This window comes from Enhydra lutris, unplaced genomic scaffold (assembly GCF_002288905.1).
Source record: "Enhydra lutris kenyoni isolate GAN:26980312 unplaced genomic scaffold, ASM228890v2 scaffoldscaffold42, whole genome shotgun sequence".
Classification (NCBI taxonomy): Eukaryota; Metazoa; Chordata; class Mammalia; order Carnivora; family Mustelidae; genus Enhydra; species Enhydra lutris.
The window spans coordinates 7,333,028-7,359,303 of record NW_019154126.1 but is presented as its reverse complement, the minus strand read 5'-3'; the positions used below and the strand labels follow the sequence as shown (position 1 = coordinate 7,359,303).

The 26,276-nt window shown below is 38.5% G+C and overlaps 1 protein-coding gene across 1 annotated transcript in view; it reads left to right on the top strand.

Annotated features, from left to right (window-relative positions):
* Positions 1-2,081: 2,081 nt before the first annotated feature.
* LOC111155550 (signal transducing adaptor molecule) overlaps positions 2,082-26,276 on the top strand; it is a 99,075-nt gene continuing 74,880 nt past the window's right edge. Inside the window, exons 1-2 of the mRNA XM_022515765.1 lie at positions 2,082-2,286; positions 25,976-26,060. Of these exons, the coding sequence (XP_022371473.1) occupies positions 2,247-2,286; positions 25,976-26,060 (125 nt within the window). The 5' untranslated portion in view covers positions 2,082-2,246. The remainder of the gene's footprint in view (positions 2,287-25,975; positions 26,061-26,276) is intronic.

The window sequence follows — 26,276 nt, the reverse complement described above, 5'->3', positions numbered from 1 at the left end:
TTAAGATGGACAAGTTGTCACTTGATTCTGTCAGACCAGTCATCAAGAATCATTTTTTGAGAGAGAATGTTCTGCTTCTCCTATCAACGGTGATGTTTTAGGATTTTATACCTGCCATAATGAAACACAAACAAACTTTTGGCATTGGCTCCTTAAAATGTTAAGAACTGGTGATACTAACATATCACATTTTCTACATTGTTGTGTTTTAACTATGCTTCTGAAATAAACATAGGCTCATTATTCAAGTATCTGGAAAATATAAAATGCATAAAGAACAAAAAGTCATCCCAAATTTTACCACTCAGAGATAAACGTCATAATATTTTCATGTATTTCCTTTCAGACTTTAAAAATCAGGGGTATTTTGTAATTTTACATGTTTTTGTTACCTGCTTTTAAAAACTTAGTATTTAGATGTCTTTCTACAAAAATACAGATCTATATAATCACCTCTAACAGCTGTGGAGTTTTTACATTGTGTGTACTATAATTTAGTAATTTATAAGGACTTATAATGATTAATTATAATAACCAATATTAATTATAACGATTTCTTACACTTATTTGGTGCTTACTATAAATTTAGGGCTTAAAGCCTCAAGGGTTTGGTTTGTATTTATCCATTTGATCCTCACAACCCTATTATTATTTCTGTTTCTCACAGATGAAAAATTGAGGAACCAAGAAGTGAAGTAATTTCTACCACCTCTTAATATTGGACATTTTAGTGGCTAACAATGCTGTGATATTATAAACAACGTTGCCACGAATGTCATTGTTCATGTTCTTAAAGAATGTCTTTATGATAAATTCCAAAAAGTAGAACTGCTGGGTCTAAGGTGTTTACGTTTCTAAAAGTTTTTGTAACAGACTCTCAGATATTTCCTTCAGGGGGACTACATTATTTACACTTCATTCAACAACGTGAGTATATGATTCTCCGTATCTCATTTCAATCCCTGTCGGACAAAAAGGTATCTGAATGCTACTTTAATTTACATAAAAACGAGATTTCATTTTTAATGATTTCTGTAAGCACTCTTTGTATACTAATCCTGTCGTTGACAAGTGGTAAATATTTGTTTACATGCTACATTTGTAAGTGCTCTAATTCAGGTGTAATTTACATGATTCCAATTTATGTGCAAGATGCTCTTACTTTGTTCCAAGTGGGACACAGAACCTCTAGGTGCTCCTTAAAAATTCCACATGACGTAGGCATAATTTGTTAGATATTTACATATAAAATCACTAAATAAACATTCTAAGTTGTTAGGAATCCCTCACCAGTTTCTAGCTCCATTTGCAGTTTTGTTTTGGTATTTTTGCTCGGTCTTGCGGGGGCGGGGGGCTATCGTTGGCATTCTTGGGGTGTGAAAGTTATTTTCCAAACATCGCAACTGCTTAGTGACTGCACAGTTAGTCAGTAGTGCCAACGCCCAGCTAGAAGTGCTTTCGACAGAGATTCAGAAGCCAGAGGCGTTCAGGGACTCCCGGGAAGGTGCCAGCGTTACCTCAGCCTCTCCGAGGGAGCCGCGCGCCCTGACACTCCCCGCTATAAGGATTCGGGCCAATCGGTTCAGCTCACATGACTTCATCCAAACAAGTTTCCTGTCATCCCAGCCAACAACTGAACCCACGGCTTTTTAACTTAGATGACCCCCAATAAAGGAGTTTCCATCCCCTCTCAATAGAGACTATAAAATTCTGACAGCCGACCGAGCGAGGGGCGAGCACGGGGTCTCATTCAACCCTCACGCGACCCTTTTTCTTAGTCTCTGATTCACTCCCGGGCTCTGTAGTCGGCTTCGGCGCGCCTGGAGGACCCCGTCCTCCGGAGACTCCTGGCCAAAGCAAAAGCAGAAAACGCAGGCATTAATCCCACCCTCCGGTATGACCGGTCAGAAGGGGAGTCGGGCAGACAGGGCGCTTTAGTGGGACCTGTTTTGGCGGGGCAGGTGCCGGGCAGGTTTTGAGCAGGCAGCGCCGAGGTCGTCTAGATTCCCGATAGGCTCCTCGCGGGGGGCCTTGTCTGCGCCTTCGCTGTTGCCGCCGCCGCCGCCGCCGTCGCCGCTGCCGCTGCCGCGGTTGCTGGGGGGTCGGTGAGAGGTGGAGCTGTCGCCTGCCTTGGGGAGTCCGTCTGTATTGCTGTTTTTGCCTGAGGAGTTTTCATTCCTCCGTCGCTCCCTGACTCCCGTGGTGTCGAGGGGGAATCCCTGCGGACCCCTGGGCACGCAGCGGAGATGCCTCTTTTTGCCACCAATCCCTTCGATCAAGATGTTGGTAAGTGCTTTTGCCGCTCCCTGTCCAGCCTGAACCGGAGTGCAAGCCCACCCTGCCCGCTCTCTGCTGCGTTCCTGACCCCCTGGCCGGGGCTGAATGCTTCCCTTTTCCTGAGGCTCCTTCCTGAAGAGTTTGGAGGAGGTTGGGGGCTTGGCTCATCCTTTTTTTAAAAAAAAAGGAATGGGACTCAGAGAGCCTGCGAAGTGGGCCTTAGACTAGGACTGTGGGTTTCGAAAGAATTGCTTTAGAGGGTTGGTGTGGAGGGCCTTGGAGGAACAGCTGGTGTAGCGTCTGGTGCTGGGACAGTGCTTCTGGAAGAAGGGAGTTGAGAGAGCTGAGCAGTATGTCACCTAGGGTAGGATTATAAGCCCTCCAATAAAGTGTTTCCCTGGATGAATTTAAACGTTTGGACCTAGGAGAATGTTTTAGGTTAGCTTCTTTAGGGGATTTTAACGTCCTTTGTCTTTCTTTTTTTGTAATTGTAACGGGAGGAGAGAGCTTCTGGCTAAGGATAGACTCTCAAAAACGTTGGGAGAGATGCAAATGGAATACTTGGCAACAACTGAAACCGAATTCAGGACCTGAGCCATTGTGCTGCGTTCTTTAGACTATGTCTCAGTACTTTAAGAAGTGAAGAAGAGGACCTTAAATCTGAAAATGATGATTTATTTTGATTTCGAAATGCCTTTTTTGTTTGTTTTTCTGTTTTCTGAATCATTGGTTTTGGGTATTGAGTATACCAGTTCAACAGGTTAGCTCTCCCCCCCACCCCCGGGGGTCTGAGGATAATAATGACAAGACTTTGAGTTTCCTGGAGTAGAATTTTGAGGTGATTTGAATGCACTTAGGAACTACTTCGGCACACAAGTATGGAATGAAAGCAAGCCAAATACCATGACTGATTAATTACTGTGGTAAAGAAATGTAAGGGCATCCTTAGGGAATTGCTTTTTGTTATTTTGTGTAATTTAATTACAAATAGCAGGTGTTGATTTTTGCTTTTTAACTCTTCCTTAGAGCATGTCATTGAGGCATGGAGGTTTGGGTTAAGAGTAGAAGAGGGTTCAGTCCCATCTTGGTCACGGCCTAGCTCATAGTGAAATCACGGACAAGTCACTGAAGCTCTTTGAGTCCCAGGGTATTCATCTTTACAGAATGGAAAAGTACATTATGTTTGTGATTCAATGAAATAATATGTGTAAAGGGCCCACTACAGTGCTTTTATATAGTAGTCACCTACTAAATGATCGCTATTTTTGATTCCAGTTTATATGCCTGGCCTGAATCAGCAGTGGATGGAACTTTAGAGATAGCCAACAATACTTCATAAACAATTGGAAACTTGCATTTAATTCAGTAAGCACTTAGCACGCAGTACAGATGGTCCCCAACTCACAATAGTTCAACTTAACGATTTTTCAACTTTAGTATGGTGCGAAAGGGATATGCATTCAGTAGAAACTGTACTTTGCATTTTGAATTTGGATCTTTTCCCGGGAAAGCCATATGCGGTCGGTATGATCGTCTCTCATGATGCTAGGCAGCGGCACCCACCTGCAGCTCGCAGTCAGGCACGCAACCACGAGGGTAAACTACCAATATACTCAGACCATTCTGCATATGCAGACTATATGCAATAAATTATATGAAATATATAAAATGGGCTTTACGTTAGATGATATAGCCTGACTATAGGCTAAAGTCAGTTTTCTGAGCACATTTTAAGGTAGGCTGTCTAAGCTGTTGGTAGGTTAGGTGAATTACATGCATTTTTGGCTTAGGATATTAGGTTTGTTGAGACCTGATCCCATCATAAGTCTAGAAAGATCTATATTTACATGACACTAAGTGACATAAGAGAGTGATGAATAAGGCATGATTGCTGCTGTCAAACAGTTTCATAACATTGCAATAATTTCTAGGGCAAATGCTCAAAATATAACAATTTCTTAATACCTACTTCTGTTTCCAGAACTTTTATCTCGTTTTCATGACTGTATATAATCTAGTTTCCAACTACATTCACTTTTATATCCTACTGACTTTTAAACACACATTTCTATTGGGTTTAAATAAATTTCTTAGTATCAAACTCTTTCCCATTACCTAGACCAGTCAGTTCAAACATAGGCTCCTTTTAGCTTTTATACTTTCACTTCTAAGTTATTTCTTCTACAGTTCTACATGTGCCTACATGTGCTCATGATTAAACGCCAGCTCGGTCCAGCCAGCTCAGTCCAGCCTGTTATTGAATCATTTCCTGATTAGTCTAGGATTTCTCAGTAGTGACACTATTGATACTTTGGACGAGGTAAATATCTTTGTTGTGGAGGTCTGTCCTGTGCAAGGTAGGACGTTTAGCAGCCTGCCTGAGCTCTACAGCCCCTCCATGATTTTGAAAGTTTTCAGACATTACTAAATGTCCCCTGGGGGCACAAAATAGCTCCCACCTGAGAACCACTCTTTAAGCCCACTGAAATCTTCGCCCTTTTCCAAACTCCTGCAACACTTTTTGTCTTTACCAAATTATTTAGTATTAAAGATAGTTATATCCTGTATTATGCTCCGTAATTATTTTATTAGTTGCCACATAGTAGTTGTCTCATCCCATAAATGTTTGTTTGAGACTGCCTCACTTGAGTCTGCTGGACAGTAAGACTAAGGATATTCTTTTGCTCCAGGAAATCTTACCTTTTAAAGTTGGGTTCTAGTGTTTGGATCAATTCACTCCTCATGATCCATATATGAAAATGTGAGAGGTTATCCTGAGGAGACCTGTCAGAGACTCCCAACAAATAATACTTGGAAAGACTCCAGTAGACTCCCATGTTAATTTTTTTTTTACTAGTAACATATATAGAATATGGTGTGTAGAATAAATTTAACACTCCTCCTCACTTTGTCCATCAATGAGTATGTGACATTAAAGTATTCCTACTAAGTCACTTGATTTATCACCTAACGTTGTATACATTTGTATTTCTTCAAAATTAACTGTCTTTAGCTTTATTTATAAACTGAATTGGTGAGTCAGAAATTCACTGATTTATATAATGTGACATTTTATACAAAGAGGTAGAATATTGGCCATAGCTTTTCCCTGTAAGAAGTGCTGAAATGTGTTAGAATGTGAGCTCCATGAGGACAGGGATTTTGGGTTTGCTCAAAACTATATCCCAAGCATGTGGACTAACAAAACGTTCAGCAAACATTTTTTTAATACATGAAACTCATTTTGGATGTTGTATTCCTTGCTCAGTTCAACTTGAATTACAATGATAACTTATTACATCAAGTTTTTATTTCAAAGTCCCTAGTGAGTTCCATCTTGCCAAATCTAATGGTCGATTCCTAGTCTATTTCTGTGTTGATCTCTTAGCTTTCCTCTTTGATATACTCTATTCGCTTGTTTTCTGGGACACCAAACTTTTCTAATTTTCTGCTTAGGTGCTTTTTAGTCTTTTTGGCCTCTCCTTTTTTGTTTCTTTCAAATGTTGAACCAAGCCTCAGGCTCAGTTCTAGAAATTGTTTGACATTTTTCCCCTTGCAGCCTTACTAGGCACTTTAGCTTAGTGTTAAGAATTCACACTCTGGGGGCACCTGGGTGGCTCAGTGGGTTAAGCCTCTGCCTTTGGCTCAGGTCATGATCTCAGGGTCCTTGGACCAAGCCCCGCATCGGGCTCTCTGCTCAGAGGGGAGCCTGCTTCTCCCTCTCTCTCTGACTACTTGTGATCTCTCTCTCTGTCAAATAAATACATAAAATCTTAAAAAAAAAAAAAAAGAATTCACACTCTGGAGCTATACTGCTTGAATTCATTGCCCAACTTAGCTTATCAGCAGTGACACTGTGCCTCAGTTTCCTTATCTTTAATATGGGATATAGTTGATAAATAGTTCTTAGTTTTCTTACCTAAACGTCCTCATTTCTTCATCCTTGCCTATTTCTTTTAGATGGCACCATTGTTTTTTCCTGTCACTCATCTCGGATGTCTAGGAATCATCATGGTTTTTTCCTTTTTCACATTCCACATACATTCTGTCAGTAAGATCTTTGCCTCTGCATTAAAAACATATCCAGAATTTCCTCACTTCTCCTAACTTGCCTTACCACTATTATCTTGCTCCAATCATTGATATCTCTTTCTTAGGCAAGAGGTTTATAGTTGGGCTGCAGGCTTGCCCCCTGTAGTCAGTTCTCATATACAAAGGTTAGTGATCTTTTAAAAATCTTAGATAATATCACTTACCTGCTCAGAAAACTGCAGTAGCTTCCCATCCCACTTAGAGGGAAATGCAAATTCCTTGTCATGGCTTACAGTTAGCCCCCTTCCTGTGTCCTTGATATGATATTGACCTCCATACTCTCATTCTAAGCTTCTTGGGTCTGAACACTCCGAGGTCATTCCTGCCTTTTTCTCTATATTGTGCTGTCTCATTTGCTTGTGATGTTCTTCCCCTGGGTATTTGAAGATCTTAATGTCCATTACATCATTCAGGATTGTTCAAGTTAGTTTCTAAGAGAGGCTTTCCCTAATTACCTACTGTAAAAAACAAACAAACAAACAAACTCAATTTGTACTCCCTCACTTTATTTCCTTGTTCTGTTTCATTTTTCTTTATGGTACTCAACTCCCTGACATTAATTGATGGATTGAGTGTCTCCTGTATGGATGAGAACTTTTCATTTCAATTTTTTTTTTAAGATTTTATTTATTTATCTGACAGAGAGAGACCACTGGTAGGCAGAGTGGCAGGTAGAGAGAGAGAGAGGGAAAAGCAGGCTCCCTGCTGAGCAGAGGGCCTGACTTGGGGCTCAGTCCCAGGACCCCGGGATCATGACTTGAGCTGAAGGCAGACAACTGACTGAGCCACCAGACACCCAAACTTTTCATTTCTATCCCTAACAACTAGGGACTGTATCTGATACACAGTAAGTACTCAATAAGTCTTTATCAATTTTTTTCATTTCCAGTCTTGTATTTCTGTTTGGTGTTATGACCTAGAAATCAATCTATCAGAAAACCGAACTTATTTTTCAGTCTGGTTCTACTTTCATTATATGGTAATTTTATGGGGTTCTAGTTATCCTGATTTGAAGCCCTAGAGGCATCTTTGAATCATTACCCTGCCTCTGCCAAATCATCATATCTTTGTTTTTGTAATAGCTTTTTTTTGGATTCCTAATCAGAGTACTTCAGACCAGTTTGTATCCTTTAGACTTGGCCATGTTCTTAGTCTATTTTTCTATTCTCTTCAGTATTATAAACCACAGCCAGTTTAATTTTCATAAATGTTAATGGTACATTTATTCTCCTGCACTATGGTGTGATGGAAAGACTTTGGGCTTTGGGTTTAAATTGCAGGTATGGCATTTGCTGTTAGTAAATGGGCATAGTATGGGCAAGTACAAAAGCCCTTTAAGTTCACTTTCCACCTTTGTAAATAGGGATTAAAATATCTACTCCATGGAGTTGCTATGAGAAATAGTTATAAAAGCACATGACATTGTCATTCTTTACTGGAGATGAATAGGCTTCAACGGGATGTTCAAAATCATATTCAAACTTTTCTTCTCAAGTATGCTTTTCCTCTGTTCTCATTACTGGTACTTCAGATTAGTCACACATGTCAAGAATCTGGGAGTCACTCTTGACTTCTATAGTTGTAATTTTCTGCATTCCAGACAACAAACACATACTATGGTCTATGCGCTAGACACACTGAATGTGCCCTTGAGGAGTTGGTGTTACTGTAGTCTGTACACTTTATCTTCCTAAAGTCCACATTTATTTTCCCTCAATTCATGCCACTCATCCTTTCTATTCTCATTGCTGCTTCTAGGGCAGGCTTAGATCACTGAACTCTTAGATTAGTACAGTAGCCTCAGTTATCCCTGCCTCCAGTCTGTACCCAGTCATTTTCTAGGTGGCTGATAATATCTCTAAAATGTAATATAATCATATATCTCCTCTGATTAAAGCATTTTAGTGAAGCTACAGCTTTCACAACAATTTGAACTTTTTGGCATAGCATGTAAGACCTTATAGCATTTAGCTCTTTTTTTTTTTTTTTTTTTTTTAACCTCTTCAGTCTTACCTTCCACTATGTTTTCTCAAGGCATATTTCCTTGTTGGCTTTATACTACTACTTTTTTAGGTGTGGATCCTCTGGCTTGACATAGCTTTGTCTTCATTAGTCTTGATTAGGGTTGTTTTAAGGATATGGTGCATATAAAGCAGTTAGCACACTAGCTTCTTTTAGAATAATGTTAGATAATAGCTCTGGAGCCTCTAGAGGCTGCTCAGATTCTAAGGGGTAGAATCAGTTACTGTGAAAATATGCTCAGGAGAGAAATGTGAAAATTTTAGAATACAGGTCTGTTAAAAGTCTGATAACCATTGGGTTAAGAATGTGTACTCATTGTTTCTTCTGTTTTGATTTTACTTCTCCTGTAAGGTATTCCTTGTATAAAGCTTTTCGGGTTTTCATTTCTATTTTGTGCTTTTTTCTGAGATGCTGTTCCTTTGACGCCTACTTCCTTTCTGGTTAGTAGAATTTCAGATTGCTTTTCTTTGTAAACGGTTTCTAGTGGTCGGGGGGATAGGAACATTAGATGAAACATTTTGGAAAAATTGATAACCATAATCTCAAAAAGACAATAATTTCTTTTAAGACTTGTTTTCTCAATTAGCCATTTTTGATGAACTGTTAACATCTCTAAGCTGATTGACCTTTTTTTTTTTTCCCTATAGCCAGAACACGATGGGCAGTCAGCTTGTCAGCATTTCTCACCTCCCCAAATCTTTGAGAGTTATAAATTCTGAGAAAAGTAGCTGCTTATCAGGAAAAGTTCTCCATTGAGAAGACTGTTGAAATTCAAATGAGGTGCTGCTTATGTTTTTCTGGGTATTGCTAGGCAGATTTCTCAATCTCCTCTTTTTGAGTATAGGCATACCTGGGAGATCTTGCTGGTTTAGTTTCAGATTACTGCAGTAAAGCAAATATTGCAGTAAAGAGAGTCAAATGAATTTTGTTTCCCAGGGCATATAAAATTTATGTTTACATTATACAGTAGTTTATTAAGTATGCAATAGCATTATGTCTAAAAAAAGTACAGACCTTAATTAAAAAATATTTTATTGCTAACGAAAATGCTAACCGTCCTCTGAGCTTTCATTACGTGATAATCTTTTTGCTGGTGGAGGGTCTTACCTTGATGTTGATGGCTACTGACTGATCAGGGTGGTGGTTGCTGAAGATTGGGGTGGCAGTGGCAATTTCGTAAAAGAAAACAGCAACGAAGTTTGCCACATTGATTGGCTCTTCCTTTCATTGAACTCTTTGTAGCATGTAATTCTGTTTGACAGTGTTTTACCCATAGTAGAATTTATTTCAGTATTGTAATCTATCCTTTCAAACCCTGCTGCTGCTTTATCAACTGAGTTTATGTGATAGTCTAAACTCTGTCGAATTCCAGCAGTTTTCGCAGCATCTTCTAGTAGATTCCACCTCAGAAAACCACTTTTTTGCTTATCTGTAAGAAGCAACTCCTCATCTGTTCATATTTTATCATGAGATTACAATAATTCAGTCATGTCTTCAAGCTCCACTTCTAATTCTAGTTCTCTTGCTATTTCCACTTGATCTGCAGTTACTTCCTCCACTGAAGTCTTAATCCCCTCAAAGTCATTCAGGATGGCTGGAATTACCTTCTTCTTGGAAAACTATTACTCATGTTGATCTTTTGACCTTCCTGTGAATTGTGAATATTCTTACTGGCATCTAGGATGATGAATCCTTTGCAGGTTTTCAGTTTACTTTGCCCATATCTATTAGAGGAATTTGTATCTATGGCAGCTATAGTTTGTCTGTGTGTGTGTGTTTCTGAGATTTTATTTATTGATATATATATTTCTAAGATTTTATTTATTTATTTGAGAGAGAGAGAGAAAGAGAGAACATGAGAGTGGGGAGGGGCAGAGGGAGAGGGACAAACAGATACCCAGCTGAGCACAGAGACTGATTCAGGGCTCAATCCCAGGACCCTGAAATCATGACTTGAGCTGAAGTCAGACACTCAACTGACTGAGCCATCCAGTGCCCCAGGAAATGTATTTCTTAAATAGTAAGATTTGAAAGTCAAAATGACTCCTTGATCCACATGCCACTGAGTGGATGTGGTGTTAACAGACATGAAAACAACATTAATCTCTTTGTACATACATGTCTGTCAGAGCTTTTGGATGGTCAGGTACAATGAGCAGTCGTATTTTGAAAGGAGTATCTTTTTTTCAGAGCTGTAGGTCTCAACAGTGGGCTAAACTATTCAGTAAACCATGTTTTGAACAGATGTGCTGTCTTCCAGGCTTTATTCCATATATAGAGAGCACAAGCAGAGTAGCTTTAGCATAATTCTTAAGAGTCCTAGGATTTTCATAATGGTAAATGAGCGCTGGCTTCAATTTAAAGTCACTAGCTGCCTTAGCCCCTAACCAGAGGGTCTTCCCTAGCTTTCAAAGTTTTGAAGTTGAGCATTGACTTCTCTCTGGCTCTGAAAGGCCTAGTTGGCATCTTTTGCCACTCTAAGGCTGTTTTGTCTACATTGAAAAATCTGTGGTTTGGTGTAGCACCCTGGATAAAGACCTTAGCTAGATCTTCTGGAGAACTTGCTGCGACTTTTCCATCAGCACTTGCTGCTTTACCTTACGCTTTTGTCTTACGGACATGGCTTCTTTTCTTAGACCTCATCAGTCAATCTCTGCTAGCTTTGAAATTCTCTTCTGTAGCTTCCTTACCTTTTTCAGCCTTCATAAATTTGAGGAGAGTTAGGACCTTGCTCTGGATGAGGCTTTGGTTTAAGGGAATGTTGTGGCTGATTTGATCTTCTCTCCAGACCACTCAGACTTTTCTCCATATTGGCAATAAAGCTGCTTCATTTTCTTATTATTTGTATGTTCACTGGAGTATCACTTTTAATTTCCTTCAAAAACTTTCCCTTCGCATTCAGAACTTGATTAAGTGTTCGGTTCAACAGACCTAGCTTTTGGCCTATCTCAGCTTTTGACATGCCTTACTGACTAAGCTTCATCATTTCTAGCTTTTGATTTAAAGACACATGTGGCACTTCTTTTCACTTGAACACTTAGAGGACATTGTAGAGTTACTAGTTGGCCTAATTTCAATATTGTTGTATTCCAGAGAATATAGGGAGGCCCAAGGAGAGGAAGAGAGATGGGCCAGTGGACAGTCAGAACACACACACTTTTTCTATTAAGTTCATTGTCTTAATGTGGGTGCAGTTTGCGATGCTCTGAAACAGTTACAATTGCAACATCAAAGATCATTGTTCTTTGTATACAGGCATACCTTGAAGGTATTGTGGGCTGGGTTACAGACCGCAGTAATAAAGTAAACATGTAAATAAAGTGAGTCAAATGAGTTTTGTTGTTTCCTGATGTATATAAAAGTTGTGTTTATATCATACTGTGGTCTACTAAGTGTACAGTAGCATCATGTCTACGAACAATGCACACACCTTAATTAAAAAACACTTCATGCTAAAAAATGCCCACAGTCATCTGAGCTTTTAGCAGATCATAATCACTGATCACAGAGCACCATAACAAATATAATAGTAATGAAAAAGTTTGAAATATTGCAAGAATTATCAAAATGGGACATATGGAAAATGGAGTCAAAGCAGGGTTGCCACAAACCTTCAATTTGTAAAAAAACAACAACAAAAAAACCACAGTATCTACAAAGTGCAATAAAGTGAAGGGCAGTAAAATGAGCTTTGTCTGTAGGAATAATCTGAGGATAAAATGAGATCATTATGAAACTTTGCATTGGTTAGCAGCAAGTCTCTTTTCTTGCTTCACTTTTACCTTCCCTGCAACCCCTGTTTTTGTCTTGGAAAACAGTTTTGACTTTGCTACTCATAAAACCATGTTGAATTGTTACTAATAGTTTTTATTCTTTCTAATTAAAAAAAGACTTGTTTTGTAATTGAGAAGAACTGCACTGCTGCCCTTGTTGATCTTGAGGCAGCATCAGTAAATAATCTGAATAGTTTAAAAGTTTGGAAATGGGTTGCATTTCTGATGTACGTAAGTTTGAGTCAGGTACTGATCCCATTTATGTATCAGAGAGTAAAGAATGTAGTTCATGAGTGTTCAGCCTACCTGCTGATGACTGTACCATACACTCCTGGGTACACCTTAATTCAGGAACTGTAAGATCATACTTAGCTACTATATAGGGACCTTATATTTGATCAGTCATAAGTGTATCCTTTCTAATAAACTATTGACTTTTAAGTTTTAATAAGCTTAGTTATTTTTTAAGAAGGTGATAGATTTCAAGACTTAAGTGTTTTCTTTTACAAAAATGCACTGTTTTTAAAAGGCCTGCTTGGCTACCAGCCAGTAAAGACAATGAATTAATTATTTAAATACACTATCAGATCAAAGTAATGACTTGCTTTCCTTTTCTAAGATGAAGTAAGTGTTAGACCAGAGGATATTTGATCAGAATGACTCAGTCGATTTTCTTTGGCTTCGTAAGGGTTAGGGGTCTTAGAGGTAGAGCTCTGAGAATCCTCAGTTAGAGCAGTCCACTTGGATTTGGTTTACATATTGCATTTCTTTGAAGGTAAAATGTTCTTACAAAGGAGAGTATTGAAAAATAAAGTGTGTGACTGGTCTTTGTCCCTGTTTCCTGAGAGGGAGTCTCTAAATCTTTGGAATTTCTTGAATGATAGGAGCATCTTATTCAAGAAGGGCTCCTTGTATAATGTTTTCATTTATGCTAATGAGATGACTCAGCATGGAAGCTGGTCACTCCAGAAGGACTTATCCTTGTGATTAGGTGGTTGGGACTTTGAGTCATATGATATTAACCAGACCTCTGGCGAGGGGTAGGAGGCGTGGAGATTGAGTTCCAGGCGGTAGCCGACCAGACCTTCATAATAAAATGCCAGTAAAAACTCTAGACACCAAACCTTGGTTGAGCCTCCTGGTTGGTGAGACACATTGATGTGTCAGGATGATGCATCCTGAGGGCACAGAAGCTTGGACCTATGCATCTCTTCATTGGCTGATTCAGATTTGTAATTTTTGTGATAAAATTGTAATCAAAATGCTTTTCTGAGTTCTTTGAGTTGATATAGTGAATAATGAACCTGAGGGGATAATGGAAACCCCTGATTTTGTCACCAGTTGGTCAAAAGTGCATATGACCTGGGAACCCGAGAGCTTGTTGCTTGTGCCTGAAGTGGGAAACATTGAGGAAGTTCTGTGCCCTCAACGTGTGAGCTGCACCAACTCCAAATAGGTAGCATCACAGTTGCATTGTAGAGGGTTTTCTACATTGAAAAGTGAAATTGGAAAATCATTGAAGTAGATACTATTAAAGGTGTATGTGTTTCTGTGAGTTTTATGGATTCATACTGTAATTACATGAGTCAGTTTAGTATTTATTGAGTCCTTAGGCTGAGAACCTGAATATTTTGAAAGAATTGCCCAAAGTAGATATTGTTATTATTTTCAAGGGATTTATAGTGTGTTATGGGAACTTGAACAATGACAGGTAAATTTGACTCAGTTATCCTTTTGGTATATACCCTGCAGCCTGAATGAAATTAAACAGCATTTCAATATTTGCTTTGTAAGTTATCTGTTTAGTTTCAAGAGTAGTGTTAGTTTCTCATTAGGTCTCCTTTTCCCTCATGCGAACCATTTTCACATATGGGTAGTAGTCTTTTTTTTTTTTTTTAAGATTTTATTTATTTATTTGACAGACAGAGATCACAAGTAGGCAAAGAGGCAGGTAGAGAGAGAGGAAGGGAAGCAGGCTCCCTGCTGAGCAGAGAGCCCGACGCGGGGCTCGATCCCAGGACCCTGGGATCATGACCTGGGCCGAAGGCAGAGGCTTTAACCCACTGAGCCACCCAGGTGCCCAGTCTTTTTTTTTTTTTCCTGGAAGTCCAGTTCTGATTAGACTGTTTCCTTGCTGCAAATTCTCTTGGCTGTTTCTTGATTTAATACAAACGTTTCATCTTGTATTTTAGGTTTTTGAGTGGTTCCAACCTTTGACAAAGTAGTCTCTATTGTAGCCAGCCTAGCTTCTTTGTTATACTTGTTTTCATAATATTATTCTTTATTATACTCTACTATATATTTACTACTTAAATGGAAACAAAAGAGTTTATTGTTAATCCTGTTCTCTCCTTAGTTTCTAAGTATATCAAGAAGCCTTGCCTGATTCTTCTTTTCTCTCCCCCCAGGTCTTTACCATTTTTTTCCAGCTTGCTTCAGGCTTTCCATTTTTTTTTTCTATAATACTTTTTCTTTCATCTATTTAGGTCTCTATCTTCTGGTTTCATTTCTTTTTTTAGAGTCTCAGCTACTTCAGATGGCGCCTGGCATAGATTAGGAATTTATTCCATTTTGTTGAATATCTGTCCAAATTTTATTATTTCCTGCAAGTAAGTCACTTTTCCAAGATCTCAGATGTCTTGGATATTTGTATTCTTACACAAGGAATTTGTGTGCATAACCTGCTTTTGTTATCTATCCTATTAGACGATGGTATGATGACTAGGCATAGGTACCCACTACTCACTAGTTATCACCCATTGCCACTTTATAAGATACTTAATGTAATCCTCTAATGGCAATGACTAGTTGGTAGGTGTTGCTCTATCTCTTGGGGCTATGCTGTGGATTAGGAATTATTAGCCTGCATAGAGTTTGGACAGAATTGGCTGCTTGCTATTTTCTGCTTCAAATCTCCAGCTCTCAGTAGTAGATCACAGTGGGGAAATGAGTATTATTATCTGTTAAACCAGGCAACAGGGCTTTGAAGGGAAGTAGGGAGCAGGAATTTGACTGTCTTAATCCAAGACCAACCCTTACAGGTAAGAATCTTGGTATGAATCAGGCCTCCTACCCCCAACCCGTCTCAGGCTAAAAAAAATGAAAATGTTCATGGGGATCATGGTGATGCTGTCTTTCAATCTATCTATTCTTTGAGTTACAGTGTTCCAGTCAAGATAGGTTACCTTCTACTTCTGTATAGCTTTTGTTTCAGAAGAAAATAATGATTTCTTTTGAAGTTTTTCCCTCCTACATAGGTTCGTGTTTTCTCTAACTTGCCCTATTCTGGGTTTTTTGGTTTTTTTTTTGTTTTTTGTTTTTTTTTTCTGTATTTGTCTGTTTTGTTTGTCTTTTCCTCTATCTTCCGTGTAAGAAGATTTTCTCAGACAGCTGGTAATCCTTGGTTTTCTGCCCATGGTTAATAATAGAGAAATAAAAAGCACTGTGGAAGCTGTGATCCTGTGGTTAGGCCTTATTGACTGAACTTCATGTTGATGTGGTTTGCCATTTACTGTGGAACTCTCTCTGTCCCTCCATGTTGCTATCTTATCTTACCTTTAGGTGTTTCCTCTTGGGCTGACCTGGAATCCCCAGAGTCCTGTAATCTCTCTGAGGGTGAAGGTATGAATGAAGGTGAAGGGTAGAATAGAATAATTTCTTTTCTTTTTTTTTTTTTTTTAAAGATTTTATTTATTTATTTGACAGAGAGATCACAAGTAGGCAGAGAGGCAGGCAGAGAGAGGAGGAAGCAGATTCCCTGCTGAGCAGAGAGCCCAATGTGGGGCTTGATCCCAGGACCCCGAGATCATGACCCGAGCTGAAGGCAGAGGCTTAACCCACTGAGCCACCCAGGCACCCTAAGAATAGAATAATTTCTGAGAGGGCAGGTATTTAATGGGGGTGGGTGGGACCTCAAGAACACTCCCCTGCTTTCCCAGTTCTAGGATCCCCCAGGACTCACAGGACTCAGTTATAGTTATAGCTATGATTTATTACAGTGAAAGGACCCAAAGTGCAATCAGCAAAGTGAAAGGGCAGATGGGTGAAGTCTGGAAATACCAGGCATAAGCTTCCTTGGCTCCTCTTCCAGTGAAGACATGCTTTATTGTCTTCCAAATAAGACATGCTTAATTCCCCCGGCAGTGAGGTGTGGCAACATGTCATCCAGGGACATTCATTAGACTCAGTGCTTGGGATTTTTCTTGAGAGCTGATCCTGTAGGCATACTCTGCTTGGCAAGTACCCGAACTCCAGACTCTCACAAAGAAAGCATATTCAGTATAAACCATATTGTCTGTACAATCAGTTTAGACATAGAGGGCCAGTTTTTAAGTTCTGAGAATGGTGAGAACTCCCTAAATCTAAGTTCCCATACACCAGGCAATGCATAAACAACCCTTTTAAAGGATACCAGTCAATCAATCAATCAATCAATCAATAAATAAAGGATACCAGTCAGCCCTCTATGTTAACTCTTTTTTTTTTAAAAATAATTAACTAATTTTTTTTAATTTTAATTTTTATTAATGTATAATATATTATTTGCTTCTTTTCAGAACAGCAGGTATCAGCATTCACACAGTTGCTTAATTCCTTTATTTTTAAAAATGGACTTTATTTTTTGAAGAGTTTTAGATGCGCAGAAAAATTAAGCAGAAGGTACAGAGATTTCTTGTATCTCTCCTGTCCCCACATACGCAGGAGCTTCCCCAATATCAGCATCCTGCACCAGAGTAGTGTATTTGTTATCTATTAACCCAGATATCCCCATCATCACCACCCAGAGTCCATAGCTTACATTAACATTCACTTTTGGTGGTGTATCTTCTAAGGGTTTTGACAATGTATAACAACGTGTATGCCATTGTAAACAGCGTAGTTTCACTGCATGGCAAATCCTGTGGTCCACCTGTTCATCTTGTCCTCCCTCCAACCCCTTGCAACCACTGAATTAATTAATTAGTTAATTAATTTATTTATTTTTACTTTTCTAGAATGTTATATAGTTAGAAACATGCATTATTTAGCGTTTCAGATTGGCTTCTTTTGCTTAATATGCCTCTAAAGTTTTCAAGTTTTCATGTCTTTTCATGGCTTGTTAGTTCTTTTTTTTTTTTTTTTAAGCACTGAATAATATTTCCTTAGTTTATCCCTTCACCTACTGAAGGATACCATGTTTGCTTCCAAGTTTTGGTGATTATGAATAAAGCTTCGGTAGACATCCATGAACATGGAATATCTTTCCATTTATTTAATTCTTTGATTTCTTTCATCATGATTTTGTAGTTTTCCTCATATAGATTTTATATGTATTCTGTAGATTTATACCTAAGTATTTTATTTGAGTGCTAATGTAAGTGGTATTGTATTTTTAATTTAAAATTACAGTTGTTTGTTACTAATATATAGGAAAGTTGCTGACTTTTCTACAGTCAACCTTGTATTGTACAATTTTGCCAAAATCATTTTTTAAAAATATTTATTTATTTTACTTAGAGTGCAGGAGTGGGGGGAGAGGAACATAGGGAGAAAGAGAGGGGAAGCAGACTCCCTGCTGAGCAAGGTTAGTGGCTGGTCATTTCCAGCCCCTGAGATCACGACCTGAGCCAATACCAAGAGTTGGAGGCTTAACCGACTAAGCCACCCAGGCACCCCTCATTTTATAGTTCCAGTTTTTTCTTGTTGATATTTTTGGATTTTTTACGTAGATGAACATGCTCTCTGTGAGGAAAAACAAGTTTGTTTCTTCCTTCCTAATCTTTGCACCTTTTACGTATTTATCTCATACTTTTGCATTAGCTAGGACTTCCAGTGTGCTGGTGAAAAGGTGTGAGAGAAGACACCCTTGCCTTGTTTCTGATCTTACTGATAAACTTCTACTAGTTTCTCACCATTAAATATATTAGCTATAGACATTTTGTAGATGTTCTTTATCAACTTGAGGAAGTTCCTTGTTATCCCTAGTTTACTGAGAATTTTTTTCATGAGTTGGGCTTTGTCAGATGCTTTTTCTGAGTTTTTTAATAAGATCATGTGATTTTTCTTCTCTAGCTGTTGATGAGATGGATTACATTTATTGATTTTTTTAAAATTTTATTTTATTTATTTATTTGACAGAGAGAGATCACAAGTAGGCAGAGAGGCAGGCAGAGAGAGTGGGAAGCAGGCTCCCTGTTGCAGAGAGCCCGATGTGGGGCTCGATCCCAGAACCCTGGGATCATGACCTGAGCCGAAGGCAGAGGATGAACCCACCGAGTCACCCAGGTGCCCCCATTTATTGATTTTTGAGTACAGAGCCAGCATTGCTTACCTGAGGTAAATCCCATTTGGTTGTGATTTAGAATTCTTTTTTTATCTTGTTGGATTTGTTTTGCCTAATATTTTGTTAAGGATTTTTGCATCTGTGTTCATCTATAGTTTTCTTTCCTAATAATGTCTTTGGTTTTGGTACTAGGGTAATACTGCTGTCATAGAACAGAAGTATTTTCTGCTTCTGTCTTCTAGATGAGATTGGAGATAATTGGTATAATTTCTTAAATGTTTGGTAGAAATTACCATTAACCTCTTTGTGCCTGATGCTGTCTGTTCTGGAAGATTATTATTATTATTATTATTATTATTTTTAAAGATCTTATTTATTTATTTGACAGGCAGAGATCACAAGCAGGCAGAGAGGCAAGCAAAGAGAGAGAGGAGGAAGCAGGCTCCCCACCAATGAAGGAGCCCAATGTGAGGCTCGATCCCAGGACCTCCTGGGATCATGACCTGAGCTGAAGGCAGATGCTTAACAGACTGAGCCACCCAGGCTCCTCCACATTTTAGTTTTTAATTTTTGCTTAATGAAAATAAATAATGCAAAAAAGTCATTATAAATGTGTAAAAAAAATCAATAACAAAAAATAGTTGGAAAATCACAAAATACATGGAGATTAAAAAACACACTTCTAAATAATATATGGGTCAAGAAAGTTTGCTCAAGAGAAATTTTTAAATATTTTGAACTAAACAAAATGACCTGAGCCGAAGGCAGAGGCTTTAAACCACTGACCCACCCAGGCGCCCCTGGAAGATTATTAATTATTGGTTCAATTTCTTTAATAGATATAGGCCTCTTCAGATTGTCTATCTTTGTGTGTATTTTGACAGATGCGTCTTTCAAGGAATTGATCCATTTAGTCTAGGTTATCACATTTGTGGGCATAGAGTTCAAATTCTAATGTGTGTTTTCCCAGGACCATTGAGCAGTTCTCTAATTCTTAGCGGATAGTGACCAGTGTCCCACAAATTTAACTCAATTCTGATACTATCTGTCTAACTAGAAAGTGTCAGATCCCACAGGTTTAGGGCTCAGTCCCATAAGACTGCCCTTACTCTCCACTTCGGATGCTAGTCAAAGTCCAGGATATGTCCTGTGCTTCATATTGATTGGCTGTAAATTGGAGGTTTCCATGATCCCATCAATATCACTGAGCCATTTTAATGTTCATATAATATCCTTTTAATGGCCATGAGATCCGTAGTGATTTTCTCTCTTTCATTTCTGATATTAGTAGTTTGTATCTTCCTTCCTTTTTTTTTTTCTTTTCAACCATCTGTCAATTTTATTGATATTTTCAAAGAGCCAACTTTTGGTTGTATTGATTTTTCTCTCTTTTCTGTTTGCAATTTCACTGATTTCTGCTGTACTTCTTTTCATCTGCTTACTTTGGATTTGATTCATTCTCCTGGTTTCCTAAAGTAGAAGCTTATGTTAGCGATTTTATTTTCATTTTATTTTTTATTTTTTAAAAGATTTTATTTATTTATTTGTCTGTTTGTTTGAAAGAGAGCAAGAGAGGGAGAGAGAGCACAGAGTAAAAGGGAGAGGGAGAAACAGGCTCCTTATGGAGCAGGGAGACTGATGCGTGTCTCTATCCCAGGACCCTGGGATCATGACCCGAGCCAAAGCCAGATGCCCAACCAACCGAGCCACCAGGTGCCCCTATGTTAGTGATTTTAGATTTTCTTTTCTAATGTATGCATTCAAAGTCATGAATTCCCAGTAAGCACTGATTTCAACTATATCCTACAATTTTTCTTTCTTTCTTTCTTTCTTTTTTTTTTTTTTTAAGTTAGCTCCATGCCCAGTGTGGAGCCCAGCACAGGGCTTGAACTCACAACCCTGAGTTTGAGCTCTGAACGGATATCATGAGTCAGATACTTAACCACCTGAGCCACCCCGGGGCCCCTGTCCTACAAATTTTTATATGTTGTACTTTCATTTTTGTTTAGTTCAAAATATTAAAAAATTTCTCTTGAGCGCACTTTCTTGACCCATATATTATTTAGAAGTGTTTTTTAATCTCCATGTATTTTGTGATTTTCCAATTTTTTTTTTGTTATTGATTTTTTTTTTTAAGATTTTGTTTATTTGACAGACAGAGATCACAAGTAGGCACAGAGGCAGGCAGAGAGAGAGGAGGAAGCAGGCTCCCCACGGAGCAGAGAGCCCGATGCAGGGCTCCATCCCAGAACCCTGGGATCACGACCTGAGCTGAAGGCAGAGGCTTTAACCCACTGAGCCACCCAGGCGCTTATTAATTTTTTGTTTATTAATTATTATTATTAATTTTTTGTTTAATTCCATTGTGGTCTATAAGCAGACATTGTAAGATTTCTAGTCTTTTGCATTTGCTGTGGTGTGTTTTATGGCTGTGTGATGTATTTTGGTATTTCATGTGAGCTTGAGAAGAATGTGTCTTCTGCTGTTGTTGGATAAAATAGTCTATAGATGCCAATTATATCCAGTTGAGTGATGGTGTTGAGTTCATCTATGTCCTTAGTGATTTTCTGCTTTCTGGATTTGTCTTTCCCTTCATCCCTCCCTTCCTGCCTCCCTCCCTCCCTTCCTCTTTCTCCCAAAGATTTTGTCTGTCTGTCTATCTATGTATTTATCTATTTGACAGAGAGGGGGAGGGCGCGTGCACACATGCAGGCACAAGCAGGCAGAGTGGCGGGCAGAGGGAGAGAGAGAAGCAGGCTTCTCATGAAGAGAGGAACCCGACACAGGGCTTGATCCCAGGACCCCAGGATCATAACCTGAGCCACCCAGGTGCCCCTATCTTTGCAGTTCTGTTACTTTCTGACACTTATTTTGACATTCTGTAGTTAGGCATGTACATATTAAGGATAGTTACATGTTTTTGTAGAATTAACCCCTTTACTTTATGTAATGCCTCTATTCCTGAAAACTTGCCTTGCTCCAAAATCTGCTCTGTCTGAAATTAATATAGCTATTCCCACTTTCTTTTAATTGGTGTTGGCATTGTTATCTTTCTCCATCTCTTTACTTTTAATGTATGTCTTTATATTTAAAGTGGGTTTCCTCTAGACAACATAGAATTGCATTTTGTGTTTTGATCACTCCAGCAATATTTGTATTTAGACCACTGATGTTTAAACTGATTATTGATATTGTTGGATTAATATCTACCATATCTGTTACAGTTTTCTAGTTGTAGCCCTTGTTCTTTATTCCTATTTTTTCTTCCACTCTTTTTTTCTTTCGTGCTTTTAATGGAGCATTTCATACGATTCAGTCTTTTTTCTTTTGTAGCATATTAATTATATTCCTGTTTTTGTTATTTTTAGTGGTTGCCCTAGAGTCTGCAATGTACATTTAGAAGTAGTCCAAATCCACTTTCAAATAACTATACAATTTCATTGGTAGTGCAGGCAAGTGAAATGAATAACAAAATATTCCTAGTTCTTCTCTCCTGTTCCTGAGATCCTTGCTGTTATTTATTTCGCTTACGTGGAAACTCACACCTCCTATATCATTTTCTTCTCTCTGAAGGACTTTTTTTTTTAACATTTTTTTTTTTTTTTGCAAGGTCCGTTTGTTGGCAACAAATTTCCTTAATGGTTTTTTGTTTGAGAAAGTCTTTATTTCTTCTTTCCTTTGAAGAGTAATTTCACAGGGTACGTAATAGGTTGGTGGTTATTTTCGCTCAACACTATTTCACTCCATTTCCTCCTTGGTTGCATGCATTCTGAGATGTCAGATGTAATTTTTATGTTTGTTCTGGTATAGGTAAGGTGGTTCTTCTTTTGCTGGCTTCCCCCCCCCCCCTTTTTTTTTTTTTTCATTTGTTTTTTTCCGTTTTAAAAATGGTATCCCTGGGTTTGGTTTTTTTTTTTTTTTTTGGTACTTGTTGTGCTTGGTATTCTTGGAGTTCACTGGACCTGTGGTTTGATGTTTCCCACCAATTTGGGGCAATGTTGAGTTGTTTTTGCTTCAAGCAAGTATTCTGTTTCTTCTGTCCATTACTTTTTGTAATTTCCCACAGTTCTTGGGTAATCTGTTGCTGGGTTTTTGTTTTTGTTTTTGTTTTTGTTTTCCTTCTGGTCATTTTTTTTTCCTTCGCTTTTCAGTTTTGGAAGTTCCTACTGATACATGTGCAAGTCTGGAGAGTCTTTAGCTGTGTTCTGTCTGCTGCTGAGTGCGTCACAGGTGTTCATTTTTTATCTCTAGTATTTCTTTCTTTTTTTTTTAAAGATTTTATTTATTTATTTGAGAGAGAGACAGTGAGAGAGAGCATAAGCGAGAAGGTCAGAGGGAGAACCAGACTCCCCATGGTGCTGGGAGCCCGATGCGGGACTCGATTCTGGGACTCCAGGATCATGACCTGAGCTGAAGGCGGTCATCCAACCAACTGAGCCACCCAGGCGTCCCGATCTCTAGTATTTCTTTATGATTCTTATTCTTATGATTCTTTTTTAGAATTTCCATTTCTGCGCTCACTTTCTTTATCTGTTCTTGCATGCTGTCTCCTATTTCCATTAGAGCTCTTGGCGTTATTAGTTATAGCTTCTAAAACTCTTGTCTGATAACTCCAGCATTTCTGTCATGTGTGTATCTGGTTCTGATGCTTACTCTTCATATTGTGTTTTTTTGCCTTATAATGTGGCTTGCTGAAAGCTAGACATGATGTACTGATAAAAGAAACACCATCCTTCAAAAACAACAACAACAACCAAAATCCACCATCCTTTAATGGCATAATAGTAAGGCGTTAGGTAGGAAGTGATATATAGTCTGGTGATTAAGTCTCAGTCTTTTATTTATTTATTTATTTTTTAAAAGATTATTTATTTATTTGTTTGATAGAGAGAGAGATCAAGTAGGCAGAGAGGCAGGCAGAGTGAGAGGGGGAAGCAGGCTTCCCGCCGAGCAGAGAGCTCGATGCGGGGCTGGTTTCCAGGACCCTGAGACCTGACCTGAGCTGAAGGCAGAGGGTCAACCCACTGAGCCACCCAGGTGCCCTGCTCTCAGTCTTTTAAAGTGAGCCTCTGCCCGTAGGGTGTGAATTTCTCACATGCTTCTCAGTTTTTCCCCTCTCTTAGGTGGGAGAAGATGACTAGATGAGCTGAAGTTGGGTATTCCCCTTCTTCTATATGGAAGGGTGGAGCAGGCTGGAGTTGGGCATTTCCTTTACCCCAGGTGGATTAATCTCTGGTAAAACCCTAGTTGGTTAGGTGCTTAACAAGTTGCCTTGTTAAGAAGAGAATGCTCTGGTGTATCTCATAATAGTTATTGTCCTCCTCCCCTTGCTGAAAAGCAGAAAGTTTTCTCTGATATTACCTTGAGATCCTGCTCATAAAAATAAAATTACAGAAATGTGGGAAATCCCCTATGTCTGGGCCCTTTTGGATTTTAGCTTCCAGAATTGTGCACACTTAGCCTCCAGCAGTTTGTCTGTTCCAGCTTAGATCTGTGGTACTGGGTGTTGGTGATATTTCTGGTTATGGATTTCTGCTCTGTTAAATTGATATTCCATCTGTCTTTGTCTCTAATTTTGGGGACAGCATTTGGCCTGGGACCTTACTTCAGAAGGATCTCAGGAGAGTTGTTTAGTTTTCATGGTATTCATCTTTTTCCTTGTTGGATGGAGTGGTAACTTCCAAGTTCCTTAAATGCTATACTGGAAACTGGAAGTAATTCCTTGTTTTTGATGCTTATGTCTCAACTATGCTTTGTGTCTCCTTGTCTAGAAAAAACTTTGCTTTATCTCCAGAAAGCAAATCTTCACTCATTTGCTCAGGTGGGTTGGGGAGAGATGGTTGCCAGAGCTCTTGAGTAAGGAAAGCAAATTAGGTACTTACCTACACACTCCCAACAATGTTAATCCGTTCTAAGTCCTCTTTCTTCTCCACTGTCAGCAGCAGGCATTTCTTTCTGCTACCAGTTCTTGACTTTTCCGAGAATTCAGTGGTGTAAAACAGGTTGGTTCTTAACCTTTCTTGTTACTACCAGTATATCATGCACCTTTTTTGGGTCTTCTTAGTAGGTACTGTATATCTGTTATTGTTACATAGTTTTTGAGATAGTATTGCTGTTATTGCTCCTCATGTTTTCTTTATCCTTGTCTCTTTGCTCTAAAAAAACTTAATTTTTTTAAATAAAAAAGGGAGAGAGCTTAATGAAATGGCTGGCCTCCATCTGTGATACCTCTGTTAATGTTTTTAATTTGTTAAGTTTTTTGTTTTTGTTTTCAGATTTTATCCGTTTATTTGACAGTCAGAGATCACAGGCAGGCAGAGAGAGAAGGGGAAGCAGGCTCCCCGCTGAGCAGAGATTCCCGATGTGGGGCTGGATCCCAGGACTCTGGGTTCATGACCTGAGCCAAAGGCAGAGGCTTTAACCCACTGAGCCACCCAGGTGCCCCTGTTAAGTTTTTATTTAATGGAAAATACTCAGTTAAAGCTTAGTTTCTTTTCATTTTCCTCCTTTCCCATGTCACACATGAAAATCAACAAAATCATATAATTAGTTAATTACTGGAAACATTTTGGTAGAGATTTGTGCCTTGTCATGTTTCTTCATTGGCAGGTAAAGTTAAGAATTACTTGATAGTGGAAGTATTTCTTATTTTAGTCTTTCTTCGTGGGGAAGGGAATAGACCTGTATGTAGTTTCTTGTTTTTGTTTTTTTTTTATAAATAAGTATTAGTGGCCTATTTCTCTTTTTTAAGATTTTATTTATTTGTTTATTTATTTGAGGGGAGTGCGGGGGGAGGAGCAGAGGGAGAGGGACAAGCAGACTCCGCACTGAGTGGGGAATTAGGCATGGGGCTCAGTGTTAGGGCCCTGAATCAAGACCTGAGCCGAAATCAAGAGTCAGATGATTAACCAGCTGAGCCACCCAGGTGTCTCATCAGTGGCATATTTCTTTTTTCCCTTTCTAAAGGTTTTTTAATTTTTAATTTTTAAAAATTTTTTATTTTAATCCAACTTAGTTAACATATAATATATTATTAGTTTCAGGGGTAGAATTTTGTGGCTCATCAGTTGCATATAACACCAGTGCTCATTACATCAAGTGCCCTCCTTAAATGACCATCACCCACTGACCCCATCCCCCCACCTCATCACCAGCAGCTCTCAGTTTCTTTCCTATAGTTACGTCTCGTATAATTTGCCTCTGTCTGTTTTCATCTTTTTTTTTTTTTAACTTTCCCTTCCCTTATATGTTCATCTGTTTTTTTTTCATTTTTGTTTTTGTTTTTTGTTTTTTGTTTTTTTCCCTTAAATTCCAGGGCTATTTCTTAATATTAAATAATAAGCATCTGAAATGTGTATGGGGAAAATTATTTTAATAGGTGGTAAATGTGCCCATAACCCCTTTTGAAGATGTTCTTGACCATCTCATTAAACAGGCTGCTGGCAACTATTCTGATTTCTTATCACAATTTAGTCATTTAAATGTGATTATTTACCTCTTGAAGATTTTCAAAAATAATGTTTCTGCAATTTCTTTTCATAATACACAGAGAAAGCAACCAGTGAGATGAATACTGCTGAGGATTGGGGCCTCATTTTGGATATTTGTGATAAAGTCGGTCAATCTCGAACTGGGTAAGTGTTGCAAAGTTTCAGAGGAGCTTTATTGATTCTCTTTATTAACATGAATAAAATGAGAGTTAGAAGGTAAAGTATATTACAATTACAATTTAGTTTAAAAAGGGACTTCTTTGCTAGCAAGATTTGAGGAATCATTCCATTTAAATTACTCTCTGTAACCAATCAGGGTAACATGACTGGTAACCATGTTGATATTTTAATTAAACCTTT